Source organism: Amblyraja radiata, chromosome 19, assembly GCF_010909765.2.
Source record: "Amblyraja radiata isolate CabotCenter1 chromosome 19, sAmbRad1.1.pri, whole genome shotgun sequence".
In the NCBI taxonomy this organism is placed as follows: domain Eukaryota; kingdom Metazoa; phylum Chordata; class Chondrichthyes; order Rajiformes; family Rajidae; genus Amblyraja; species Amblyraja radiata.
This window is the reverse complement of record NC_045974.1, coordinates 10,408,628-10,422,544: the sequence shown is the minus strand read 5'-3', so window position 1 is coordinate 10,422,544 and position 13,917 is coordinate 10,408,628. Positions and strand designations below refer to the sequence as shown.

At 45.7% G+C, this 13,917-nt stretch overlaps 1 protein-coding gene across 1 annotated transcript in view; it reads left to right on the top strand.

Annotated features, from left to right (window-relative positions):
- Positions 1 to 13,917, top strand: part of grm8 (glutamate metabotropic receptor 8) — a 272,924-nt gene that overhangs the window by 205,247 nt on the left and 53,760 nt on the right. The window contains exons 7-8 of the mRNA XM_033037645.1: positions 3,168 to 3,368; positions 13,770 to 13,909. Coding sequence (XP_032893536.1) covers positions 3,168 to 3,368; positions 13,770 to 13,909 — 341 coding nt within the window. The remainder of the gene's footprint in view (positions 1 to 3,167; positions 3,369 to 13,769; positions 13,910 to 13,917) is intronic.

The window sequence follows — 13,917 nt, the reverse complement described above, 5'->3', positions numbered from 1 at the left end:
TAGCTCATGGCCCCCTTGGGATTTTTTAATTTTTCTGTGGCCCCCCCCCTGACATTATTAGCAGAAATGAAGTACTTCAATATTATAATACCTTCCATAAAAATATCAGTGTCTATTAATTGCACATATATTCTCTTTTATTCTATTCTACAAACATCAAAAATATTTCAACTACATAGATTTTAATTTATTAGAACTGAAATTTAGGAGGCAACAGGGTGGTAGCTCTGGGGCCCCCTTCATTGAACCCGTGGCCCCCTAAATCCCAAACTTTTTCTGTGACCCCCCCCCTGAAATTTGCTATGGCCCCAGGTTGGGAATCACTGGGTTAATTAGCTTCGGTAAAAATTGTGAATTCCCCCGAGTGTGTGTAGGACAGTGTAAGTGTGCGGGAATCGCTGGTCGGCGAGGGCTCGGTGGGCCGAAGGGCCTGCTTCCGCTGTATCTCTAACCTGAACTAAAACGAAACTATCATTATTTGGAAGATGGACACAAGACGCTGGAGTAACTCAGCGGGTCAGGCAGCATCTCTGGAGAAAAGGAATAGGTGATGTTTCGGGTCGAGACCCTTCTTCAGTGTATTATATTCAATCATAAATATAATTATTTGACACATACACAGGTAATGCCATAAGGTCGTAAGGTCTTAGGAGCAGAATTAGGCCATTCGGCCCATCATGGTTGACCTATCTCTCCCTCTGAACCCAATTCTCCTTCATGTTCTGCATGATCCGTTGAGTTGTTCCAGCACCTTGTGTCTTTTTGTTTACAATTAAGGAAACTTAACATTAAGGTACTTAACATATGACATTATGTGTCAGTATCTTAATGACTTGCGCAGATAAACTAATAAACTAGATTAGATTCAGGGACAGTTTCTTCCCAGCTATTAATTGGAAACTAAATCATCCTACCACAACCAGAGAGCAGTCCTGAACTACTATCTACCTCATTTGAGACCCTTTGACTATCTTTGATCAGACTTTACTGACTTTATCTTGCACTAAACGTTATTCCCTTTGTCATGTCTCTGTGCACTGTGGATGGCTCGATTGTACTCATGTATTGTCTTACCGCAGATTGGTTAGCACGCAACTACCTCGGTACACATGACAAAAAACTAAACTAAACTGAACTAATCCTTATTATTTAATTACACTGGAAATAATTGATTTTATATAAGACATAAGGTCATGTGATAGGAGCAGAATTAGGCCATTCGGCCCATTAAGCCCATTCCGGCATTCAATCATGGCTGATCCATCTCCCATGCTAATGAAGGATCCTGCGTTCTAATCGAGAATGTATCTCTGCGTTACGGAAAATCTATTTTCTGGGAATACATTTCCCATTCTCTGGAGTTGTGGTGGCAGTCCGGAAACGTGATACCGACTTCACAAAAAGAAATACATTTGATGTCGTGGACATGAAGCAAATTGTAAGAGACAAATTCTAGATGTCAAAACGGATTTTTCTTTCTGGGGGCAGATGCCACCTAAGGGGTATTAATGTCGACTGCAATAATGAATAAATGTCTGGAGTATTTTTTTTAAATGCCATAACAGTGTTCAGAATGAAATCAAAGGCTTTGCCCTTTCAGATGTCACGCAGTATAAATCAGGAATAGAACCTAAAACATCCAGTCTCACAAAGTGCTGATGGCCTTTTAAAAATATTTGTTTTCTTGCAGAATTGACCCTATCGTTTCTTAATATGCAATTTTCAAAGCAGGAGGGGAACGCAATGACTCGTTAACTAGCCTCCCACTGGCCCTTCCCTTCAGGTACCTTCAAGTCCCCTGTGGCGGACGTAGGGTTTCCAAATGATTCCAAATTACGAGGATGTTGCCAGGACTAGAGGGTGTGAGCTATAGGGAGAGGTTGAGTAGGCTGGGTCGCTATCCTTTGGAGCGCAGGAGGATGAGGGGTGATCTTATAGAGGTGTATAAAATCATGAGATGAGTAGATCGGGTAGATGCACAGAGTCTCTTGCCCAGAGTAGGGGAATCGAGGACCAGAGGACATAGGTTCAAGGTGAAGGGGAAAAGATTTAATAGGAATCTGAGGGGTAACGACAGTGCATACTGTCGTTGTGTCCTTGGGCAAGACACTTCACCCACCTTTGCCTGTCTGTGTGGATGTAATTATGTGAAGCACTTTGGGGTCAATGCAAGTTGACTAAAAATGTGCTATATAAATAAAGAAATTTAATTTAATTAAAAAATTTAAGGGTGGTGGGTTTATGGAACAAGCTGCCAGATGAGGTAGTTGAGACCTGGACTATCCCAACGTTCAAGAAACAGTTAGACAGGTACATGGATAGGACAGGTTTGGAGGGATATGGACCAAGCGCAGGCAGGTGGGACGAGTGTAGCTTGGGCATGTCGGCCAGTGTGGGCAAGTTGGGCCGAAAGGCCTGTTTCCACACTGTATCACTCGATGACTCTAACCCTATCAGCCATTTCTGAAAGAGTGGAAGCAATATCTTGTATAGTATCTACACCTCTCAATTCTGTCACCGTCATTATTAACGCAGGTCCAACGCCGATTTTCGGGCACCCTTGGTTCCAGAGTTTTGTATCCATTTTCCTATTATCCATTCTGCCAGAGCAACAAAGGGCACGTAACAATGAGACAACAATACACCTCTGACCCACTAATTATGTCACAGTGGCGCAGCGGTCGAGTTGCTGCCTCACGGCGCCAGAGACCCGGGTTTGATCCTGTCTACGGGTGCTGTCTGTCTGTCTGTCTAAACCCAGTACACTGCCCTACACACACCGGGGACAATTATACCAAGCCAATTAACCTCCAAACCTGTACGTCTTTGGGATGTGGGAGGAAACCGGAGCACCAGGAGGAAACCCATGCGGTCACAGGGAAAGCATGCAAACTCCACACAGACAGCGTCAGACTCGAGCCCGGTACTCCGGCGCTGTGAGGCAGCAGCTCTACCAGCTGTGCCACTGTACCACCCTGATCTTAGCCAGTTCTGAGTTGCAGGTATAAATGGAGAGCGAGTGGCATCTGTCGCATTGTTAAGGAAAACCAAGCAGTGAAAAGTCAAATGGTGTTTAAAGTGTGTTATCGCATTGACGTTCCAAAACCATTAGCATTTTGTAATGAAACACTGTGTTGAATTCTGAACCTTTTAATTATTCATTGTAGGACTGGAAAGAATTGGAAGGGACTCGTCGTATGAACAGGAGGGGAAAGTGCAGTTTGTCATTGACGCAGTGTATTCCATGGCACATGCCCTGCACAACATGCACAAGGAACTGTGTCCTGGTTACGTTGGCCTCTGCCCATCGATGAACTCCATAGATGGCAGGGAATTGCTTCAGTTCATCCGAGCTATAAACTTCAATGGTAAGTGCTTCCATTCCTGGCTCCGTTCGAAGTTAGATCTTCCAGTTCTCAACGGAACATCCATTTCTATTTTTTGCAACTCTTGAAAGTGCCGTGAACTTCCCGTTGATCAGGCAATCGTGCGTGGTCTTTGCAACTTCCCACTGAGTCGCCCATTGTATTCTTCAGAGGAGCAGCTAGATTTGGGCTTGTATCCTACAGAGGGCTAATTACAAGAGTGTAAACTCCAGTATTCCACACCCTGCTTGGAATACAAGGTGGCTGTACTGCAGGGCATTCTTTGCTTGCGAAAGTGCCAAGATACACCGGAAGTGTCAAAGTGCATTGGTAATGTTACTGTGATTTTCTTCTCATAAAAAAAAATTGTGAGGAATTTAACATTCCAAAATCTGTTTAGTTTAGTTTAGTTCCATTTAATTTCGATTAGTTTAGTTTAGAGATACAGCGTGGAAAAAGGCCCTTAGGTCTACTGAGTCCACGCCGACCAGCGATCACCCATACATCGCACGCTAACGCTATCCTACACACAATTAACAATTGTCACCAATGCCAATTAGCCTACAAAAGTGTACGTCTTTGAAGTGTGGGCGGAAAACGGAGCTCCTGGAGAAAACCCACGCAGGTCACGCGGAGAACGTACAGACTCCGTACAGAAGGCACCGTAGTCAGGATCAAGCCTGGGACTCTGGCGCTGTGAGGCTGCAACTTTACCGCTGCGCCACCGTGCCCCCCAAGTGACTCTACTGCAGGGATTTCTCTGCTTGCTGAAGTACCAAGATACCCCAGAGGTGTCAAACTGCATTATTACATTGTGATATCTTTTCTCACTATAAAAATTATTACAAATTTAACATCCCAAAATCTATTTAGTTTAATTTTCTTTAGTTTAGCTTAGAATTACAGCATGCAAACAGGCCCTTCGGCCCACCGAGTCCACGCCGACTGGCGATCCCCGCACATTACACACACAAAGGACAATTTACATTTATACTAAGCCAATTAACCTACAAACCTGCACGTCTTTGGAATGTGGGAGGAAACTCTGAAAAAAACCCATGCAGGTCACGGGGAGAACGCACAAACTCTGTACAGACAAGCACCCATGGTCAGGATCGAACTTGGGTCTCTGGTACTCTACCGCTGTGCCACCTTGCTCCTCATTGATCTCTTTTCCGAAGGACGTCAACAACAAATCCTCCACACCGGTCTGTGGTAGAAAATTCCATATTCCATCACCTCAGTTTGAATTGTTTTTCCTCTCATCTTGTGGGTGGCACAGTAGCTCACAATTGGTGGGCCCAATACAGAGTTTAAGTGGTTGGAGTTTAATTCGGAAAGATGCTGCTATGCAGACAATGATTGTCTGCTTAACTTGTTCTATTAGTGGTGCTGGAATCACTCAGTAAAACTTTACACTATCATCATAGTCATCATTCAGGCTCCTTTGAGACTAAGCTTTGAGGCTAGTGTGCTCTCCTTGATCTGCACCGGGAAGGGAGTAACATTGATAATGGTTCAATTGTAACGGTTCAAAATACGGTGGCGCAGCGGTAGAGTTGCTGCTTCACAGTACCAGTCACCCAGGTCGATCCTGACCACGGGTGCTGCCTGTACGGCGTTTGTACGTTCTCCCTGTGACCACGTGGATTTTCTCCGGGTGCTCCAACACTCTATCTTTCTCCCCATCAGTGGAAGATTACAAACTCAGCCGCTTCTCACAAGCGAACGACACCATCACTGTCGGCATCAGTCGTGTTTCTGGCAGCCCGGTTTGTTAACACAGCCGAACCGTGCACTGATTGTCATTATGAAAACTGCGCGCCATCACCTTGCCTGCAGGAACGCGTCCTTTCCTACATTGCCAAAAGCTGCCACACAAAATTAGTCATTGTTTTTTTTTAATAGGCTGCCGACTCAGTATTTCTTTAAAGCTTGTTCTTTCCAATGTGGTCGCGAGTTTACGTACGCAACATTTGAGCCTGATTCTGTTCGATGGCTCAGTGTTTCAATGATGCTTTTATTGTCACTTGTTTGTGCAAAGTGCTAATGCAGTGAAATTCTTCATCTTATACACAGCCCAGTAGAGTATTGCCATATCCCTGAACCTCGATTAGCAGGTGTATAGAAATAGTCTACTGAGCCCGCACGCAAGAGGCACCATGTTTTGGCGCCATTTTGAAGTCCGCGCTCTAGTTCTTGTGAGCGGTTCCTGTTGCAGGCAAGTCCCAGGCTGTTGCCGGGCCTCCAACCATCTCCTTCATTGGACGCCACGTCCCCCTCCTCACCTGTTCACGTTTGTGCCCCGGGGGTCCCTCCCGCAGCCGACCACCAGGGTGCGATAGGCCAGACTGTTTGGCCTGTGTGTCTTCACTTCTGTCCAGAAAATGATGGTGAATGGAATGAGTCTTGCTCTTATGTTTCAATGTGTTTCCACAAATTAGTGGAGCACTATGTATAATTTTCATAAGTTCCTACGTTACAGGAGGTGAATCAGCCCATTCGGCCCATCTACTCCACTATTCAATCATTGCTGTTCTATCTTTCCCTCTCAACCCCCATTCTCCTGCATTCTCTTCATAACCCCTGACACCCGTACTAATCAAGAATCTATCAATCTCCACCTTAAAAATATCCATTGACTTGGCCTCCACAACATCTGTGGCAATGAATTCCACAGATTCACCACCCTCTGACGAAAGGAATTCCTCCTCATCCCCTTTCTAAAGGAATGTCCTTTTATTCTGAGGAATTGGCCTCTGGTCCTAGACTCTCCCACTAGTGGAAACATCCTCTCCACAGCCACTCTATCCAGGCTTTTTCACTATTCCGTAAGTTTGAATGAGGTCACCCCTCATCCTTCTAAACTCCGGCACATGTAGGCGGGATTGAACCCGGGCCTCTGGCGCTGTAAGGCAGCAACTCTACCGCTGCGCCACCGAGCCACCCAACTGCTGATGCCGCAGCTGATTGTTTATAATGCAACGTTATCCCCTTCCACCTTTGATTTTCACTGGATTCGAGCTTTATAACCATCTGATAAAAATGAGGTGGTGACTTGGTCAGGAATAGATGGCACAATAAATGGTTTCATCATTGGTTTAGATACAGTGGTGTTGAAAATGGGGATTAATGAGATGACAAATAATTGTTGTTCAGACCTCTTTGGACAAACGGTGTTATCATCACTCTTAAAGTATAAAGCAATGATGTACTCGATCTGCAAAGCCTGGAGGATTTCTGAAGAGCTTACGTACTGGTGATCCTTTTGTACTGAATATCTTTGCTTTTGCACAAGTCAGAATGTATCAAGAGAAATGTAATAGTACTGGTGCCTTTAATCCAAGCAACATCGTGTACCACAATCTGCCTGTCCCAAATGGTACATCTCATATAGTCGGTGATCCAGACCTCAGTTGCTGTCTATGTGGAGTTTGCATGTTCTCCCTCTGACCATGTGGGTTTCCTCCAGGTGCTCCATTTATCTCCCACATTCCAAAGACGTGCGGGTTTGCGGATTAATTGGTCTCTGTAAATTGTTCCTGATGTGTGATGGGAGTGGATGAGAAAGTGGGACAACATAGAGCTCGTGCAAAAGGGTGATCAACGGTTGCTGTGGACGCGGTGGGCTGAAGGGCCTGTTACAATACAGTACAATACAATACAATACAATACAATTTATTGTCATTTGAGCCTCAGTGAGGCTCAAACAAAATTCTGTTTCCACAGCCATACAAACAAAGACAATTCCTAGACATACACACAATTTAGTTCACACAAACATCCATCACAGTGGACCCACTGTGATGGAAGGCAAAGTCTTTTTTCCACGCTGGGTAGTTTAGTTTAGTTGAGAGATACAGCTCGCAAACAGGCCCTTCGGCCCACCGAGTGCGCGCCGACCAGCTATCCCCGCACACTAATACTATCCTACACCCACTGGGGACAATTTACAATCATACCAAGCATACCAATTAACCTTCAAACCTGTCGTCTTTGGAGTGTGGGAGGAAACCGAAGATCGTGGAGAGAACCAACGCAGGTCATGGAGAGAACGTACAAACTCTGTACAGACAGCGCCCATAGTCAGGATTGAACCCGGGTCTCTGGCGCTGTAAGGCAACAACGCAACCGCTGCCCCACCATACCACTGTACCTCTCTCTAAACTCCAAACCCCCTATAAAATACACACACTGCTTATTTTTCATTCCTGGCTGCCTGTTTGGAACGGAAATACAACCTCATTGATAACTACCATTGCATGATAAGCTTGTCCATATTTTGGGCTGACTACCAGTGAAGCAATCTGGTGAACTGGGAATGATCAATTGTATGGGTCAGCACTTTTATGTTGGTTGGAAGCTTGCATTGTCTCTTCGTAATCTAAAGGGACTCAGTAAAGTCAGTGCAGTGTTTTTTTGCAAACAAGAATTGAGTCGTTAAGGAACTGAAATCCACACCCTCCCATGGGTGTGGGAAAGCTACCCATCTGTTCAATCTTAACTCCAAAGACTGCTGCAGGTAGATATTCTGCTGCAATAATGTTGTGGTCAGCATTTAAATTCACATCACTGGCTGTGACTCATAATGGAGTGTGCTTATAAGATGAAATTGATGTACTGTGAAATAACCACTGCAATGTAACCTGGAATAACCATTGCCTTCCTGACCTCCATTTGCGGTAAAGTTTAGGCCACAATTACCTCAAATGCTGCGATGCCATTTTGAAACGTCGCTCTTGCCTCAATCAAAATGGCCGCTGTCTCTGCCCTACATAACATAGTTGCTGCACTTTTTATAACCCGCCACGAAACTTATTTCACAATTGCAAGTGTAGTAAGGGGACACAAAGTACTAGATTAGGGCAGCACGGTGGGCCAGCAGGGCGGCATGGTGGTGCAGCGGTGGAGTTGCTGCCTTACAGCGCCTTAGACCCAGGTTCGATCCTGGCTACGGGTGCTGCCTCTACAGAGTTTGTACGTTCTCCCGTGCCCACATGAGTTTTCGCCGGGTGCTCTGTTTTCCTCCCACACTCCAAAAACGTGCAGGTTTGTAGGTTAATTGGCTTCTGTAAATTCTAAATTGTCCCTGGTGTGTAGGTTAGTGCTGGTGTGTGGGGAGAACGCTAGTCGGCGCAGACTCGGTTGGCCGAAGGGTCCGTTTCCACGCTGCATCTCTAAAGTCCAAAGTCTCAAAGTCTTATTACCATCATCTAAGAAAATCATTGCTTCATGTCACGCTTTGCAAAACGAGCCTTGTTCCATGATGGCGCTTCAAACAAAATTTACTTCAAACTTATAACGATTATCGAAGAAAATCATTGCTTCATGTCAGTCCTCTCTTGCTGCCAAATCCATTTCTCTCCAGCTGTGTTTGGTTGCACTCTCTGTATGGGACGTGGAACCACTAACGTCACCGGTGAGAATATCAGCTATCCCAGGGAGTTTGACCTTATAAAACCAGAGCTCTTGCCATGTGCCACATCAGCGAGTGTGATTGAATATTGATTATCTTTCAAAAACAAGTAGAGCAGATTTAGTCTTGGCCTCCCGTGCGTCCCAGCTGACCAATCATTCACCGACTTGACACAAAACTGTGGGCATAAAGTTTGATGGGGCGGTCTGGAGACACTAACAGACAACCAGGCAAATCCTTGCCTCCTGACAGCCTGCCGCCCCCAGAGAAGAGGTGGCTGAAGAGATAACAGGCGCGTTATTTATCTTCTGCAAAAATTCCCGAGGGTTAAGAGGAAATGCTGGCAGATTGGAATGTAACAAATGATGGGGAGCTATTTACTGAAGGAGAGAGGAGTAAATGGGAAAATCATGACAAGTTGGTTGGTTGACAGCAACATGCTAACATTCATTGTTATTTATGCAGTAAATCGTAACGTCATTAGACTTGGTCAACTTGGCTTTAGGGTCGTGAAGTCACACAGGCCCTTCGGCCCAACTTGCCCATGTTGACCAAGATGGACCATCTTCTGTAGTCCCACCTGATCGTCATAAAGTTATTTTGGCATAGTTTAGAGATACAGCGCAAACCAGAGTTGCTGCCTCACAGCGCCAGAGACCCGAGTTCGATCCTGACTACGGGTGCTGACTGTACTGAGTTTGTACGCTCTCCCCGTGACCTGCATGGGGTTTCCCCCGAGTGCTCCAATTTCCTCCCGTACTCCAAAGACATACAGGGTTGTAGACTAATTGGTGTGGGTAAAATTGTAAATCGTCCCTAGTGTGTGTAGGATGGTGTTAATTTGCTGGGATCACTAGTCATCGTGGACTCGCTGGCTGAAGAGCCTGTTTCCACACTGTATCTCTAAACTAAACTAAACTAAACCTGGTCAACTTGGCTTTAGGGTCGTGGAGTCATACAGCACGGAAACAGACCCTTCGTCCCAACAAACTCATGCTGACCAAGGTGATCGCTGGTCGGCATGAACTTGGTGGGCCGAAGGGCCTGCTTCTAAAACTATAACTAAAACTAACTGAAAATGTGTGAGAAGTTTTTGTTCAAAATGAATTTGAATTATGGGGTTCAGAGCTTAGTTTAGTTCAACTTAACTTCAGAAATACCACGTGGAAACAGGCCCTTCGTCCCACCTAGTCCGCCCCGACCAGCGATCCCTACTAATGATACCATAATAGAATAGAATAGAATAGAATAGAATATGTTTATTGTCATTGCACAAAACTGAGCAACGAAATTCCATTTGCTTCTCCTCCGTTAAAAGAAATACAACACAACAACCAATACACATATGTACAGTTAATAGTAAAATAATAGATACATTTTTAAAAGAGTTTAAAAGAATTTAGCGGTATTCCTCGAAGTTACTTCTTGCTTCCCAGTGTTCACTATTGGAGTTAAGCTCTTTTACCGCACATGGGTAGAAACTATTTTTTAGTCTACCGGTGCGAGCCTGCAGAGACCTGAGTCGCCTCCCCGAGGGTAGCAGAGTAAAAAGGTGGTTGGCAGGGTGGGATGTGTCCTTCTTGATATTTATGGCCCTGCGCAAGCATCGGGCCTTGTATATGTCATCCAAGGAGGGCAGGTTAGCGTTTGTAATGCGCTGCGCAGTTTTTATAATTCCCTGCAGCGCCCTCCTCTCAGCCACAGTACAGCTGGCAAACCACACCAGGATTCCATAGGTGAGGATACTTTCCACGGCACATCGATAGAAGGACAGCAGCAGCGGCTGTGAGACGTTAGCTCTCTGTAGAGACCTCAGGAAATACAGCCGCTGATGAGACTTCTTCAAGAGAGTGACGGTGTTCATTTGCCATTTGAGGTCCTGGGAGATGTTTATTCCCAGGAACCTAAAGTCGTTGACTCTCTCCACCATGTCTCCTTTGATGTATAAGGGAGCAGGTTCCTCTCTCCTCTTCCTCCTGAAGTCAACGACAAGTTCTTTTGTCTTTGATGGGTTTAGTACCAGGTTGTTTTTGGTACACCAGACGGTCAGTTTTTGGACTTCATCCCTGTAGACAGACTCGTCGTTGTTGTTTATCAGTCCCACCACAATCGTGTCGTCCGCAAACTTGATGATCCTGTTTGTACTGTGTGTTGGTATACAGTCGTAAGTGTATATTGTATACAAGATTGGACTCAGCACACATCCTTGTGGCACTCCTGTGCTAAGCGTCAGGACTGGGGAGTAATTGGACCCCATCCTGACAGTCTGTGGGCGGTCTGTTAAAAAGTCCTTAATCCATCCACATGTGTTTGCATTAACACCTAGATCAGACAGTTTGTCCACCATTCTGCTGGGGATGATAGTATTAAATGCAGAACTAAAATCTACAAATAACATCCGCACATATGAGCCAGGACGCTCCAGATGTGCCAGTGCAGAATGTAGAGCTGTGTTGATGGCATCTTCCGTTGACCTATTAGCTCTATACGCAAATTGATGCTGATCCAGGGTGGGTGGGAGTGAGGACTTAATGTGGGCCAGGACCAGCCGTTCAAAACATTTCATCACGGTCGAAGTGAGAGCAACAGGTCTATAGTCATTCAAGCTTGTAATGAATGTTTTTTTGGGTACAGGTACGATGGTAGCAGTCTTAAAGCATTTAGGGACAGTGCACGTTAACAGAGAGAGGTTAAAGATTTTGCTAAAAACCTCCGCCAACTGGTCTGCACAGTCCCGCAATACTCTCCCTGGGATGCCATCTGGTCCAGCAGCCTTCCTGGGGTTGACCCTGCGGAGTGTTCTTCTGACGTCCTCCGTACTCACAGCGAGTGGCGGGTTGTCAGTGCTGGGTGCGGCTGCAGGTGCAGGCTCTGCCTCATTCAGCTCAAACCGGACGAAAAAATGGTTGAGCTCCTCAGCTAGCGAGTTGTTACTGCTGCAGATGATCGGCCCCCCCTTGCCCTTATAGTTTGTGAGTTGCTGAATGCCCTGCCAGACACGCCGAGGGTCCCTCTCGTTGAAATACCCCTCTATCCTTCTTCCATAGGCTGTCTTTGCCTCCTTAATGGCTCTCTTTAGTTTAGATCTGGCAGTGCTGTACAATTCATCACTGCCAGATCTAAAGGCTGAGTTCCGTTCTCTCAGCAGGTTCCTGACATCCCTGGTCATCCATGGTTTATTGTTTGGGTAGCACCTGACCTCCCTGTTGACAGTGACGTTGTCAATACAGTTCTGTATATAGAACATGACTGTGGATGTGTATTCTTGTATGTCCTGGTTTGCAAACAAGTCCCACTCGGTGCGCTCAAAACAGTCCTGAAGTTGGGCGGCAGCGCCCTCGGGCCAAGTCTTTATGCTTCTCACACTGGGCTTGGTTCTCATAATGAGAGGTCTGTATGCCGGGGTGAGAAAGAGTGATAGATGGTCAGACTGGCCGAGATGAGGGAGAGAGGAGGCTTTGTATCCATCCCTAATGTTGCTGTACACGTGATCCAGTGTATTTTGACCTCTCGTCGGACACGTGACATGCTGGTGGAATTTAGGGAGGACAGTTTTTAGATTAGCCTGATTGAAATCTCCAGCCACGATGAAAATCCCATCAGGATGCGCATTCTGTAATTTGTTGATTGATGCTAGCAGGGTGTTCAGTGCTAGCTTGATGTTGGCACTTGGTGGAATATAAACAGCCAGAATAACAACAGCTGTGAACTCCCGCGGCAGGTAGAAGGGTCGACATTTCAGTGTAATAAACTCCATGTCTGGTGAACAATGTCTCTCGACAACGTTTACATTCGTACACCACTTGTCATAGGAGTAAACACATAGCCCCCCCCCCCCCCCCCCTCTGCGCTTACCAGAGTCACTGCTCCTGTCGGCCCGGTATGCTGTGCGACCTACCAGACTGATGGCCTCGTCCAGGATCCCAGCGTGAAGCCAGGTCTCAGTTACCACCATGAGAGAGCAGGTTTTTAAAGTTTTGTTTTCTTCAGTGATCAGCTCCAGCTCGTCCATCTTGTTGTTGAGCGATCTGGCGTTCGTCAGAAAGATGCTGGGTAGCGCTGGTCTGTAAGGATCTTTCTTTAGCCTAGCTTGAATGCCGGCTCGACAACCGTGCTTCTGCCGCCTCCGTCTGCGCCGCCTCCCGCACCGTCCTTTCGGTAAGATGATCCACTCGGACTCCGCTGGGCGGGTGATTTCTGCCGGTATATCGTCGTTGTGGGAGCTCCTTGTGAACTCTAGTTCGCTGCACAGCGTCCCAATCCTCAGAAGGTCCTGCCGGTTGTGTTTTGAGTCGCAGGTCCACAGACAGACGGACAAGACAGACAAAAACAAGAACATCCACACGGGGGAGAGCAAAGCCGCTGCATTCAGGTGCGCCGCCATTTTCCAGAATGACATAATAACACTAAGGACAATTTACAATTATATCAAGCCAATTGACTTACAAACCTGTACGTCTTTGGAGAAACTCGAGAAAACCCACGCAGGTCACGGGGAGAACGTACAAACTCCGTACAGACTAGGATCGAATTGGGGTCTCCGGCGCTTTACTGCTCTGCCACCGTTTACAATATCTTCTGCCATCTATTCCCAAATCAAATAATGTCATTTCTTAAATTTAAAAAAAAAGATTTTTAAACAAAAATAAATGTAATCAATTATTGCAATATATACGATACAAAGCAATACCAAATAATGTACTCTTTTTTAAATGTTACTTCTTTTAACAAAAATAAATTGAATCAATTATAGCAATAATCTATACAATACGTAACAATACCAAATAATGTTTTTAAGAAGGAACTGCAGATGCTGGAAAATCGAAGGTACACAAAAATGCTGGAGAAACTCAGCGGTTGCAGCAGCATCTATCGAGCGAAGGAAATAGGCAACGTTTCGGGCCGAAACCCTTCTTCAGACTTACCAAATAATGTACTCTTTACTGGGGAAATGGAACTGTTTCTTGTGATGTTTATTTGCCTTGCAGGAAGTGCCGGTACTCCTGTGATGTTTAATAAAAACGGAGATGCTCCTGGGAGATATGACATCTACCAGTATCAGATCACCAACACGTCCTCCCATGGGTATCGGGTTATTGGACAGTGGACTGACAATCTTCATCTCAACGTAAGCAA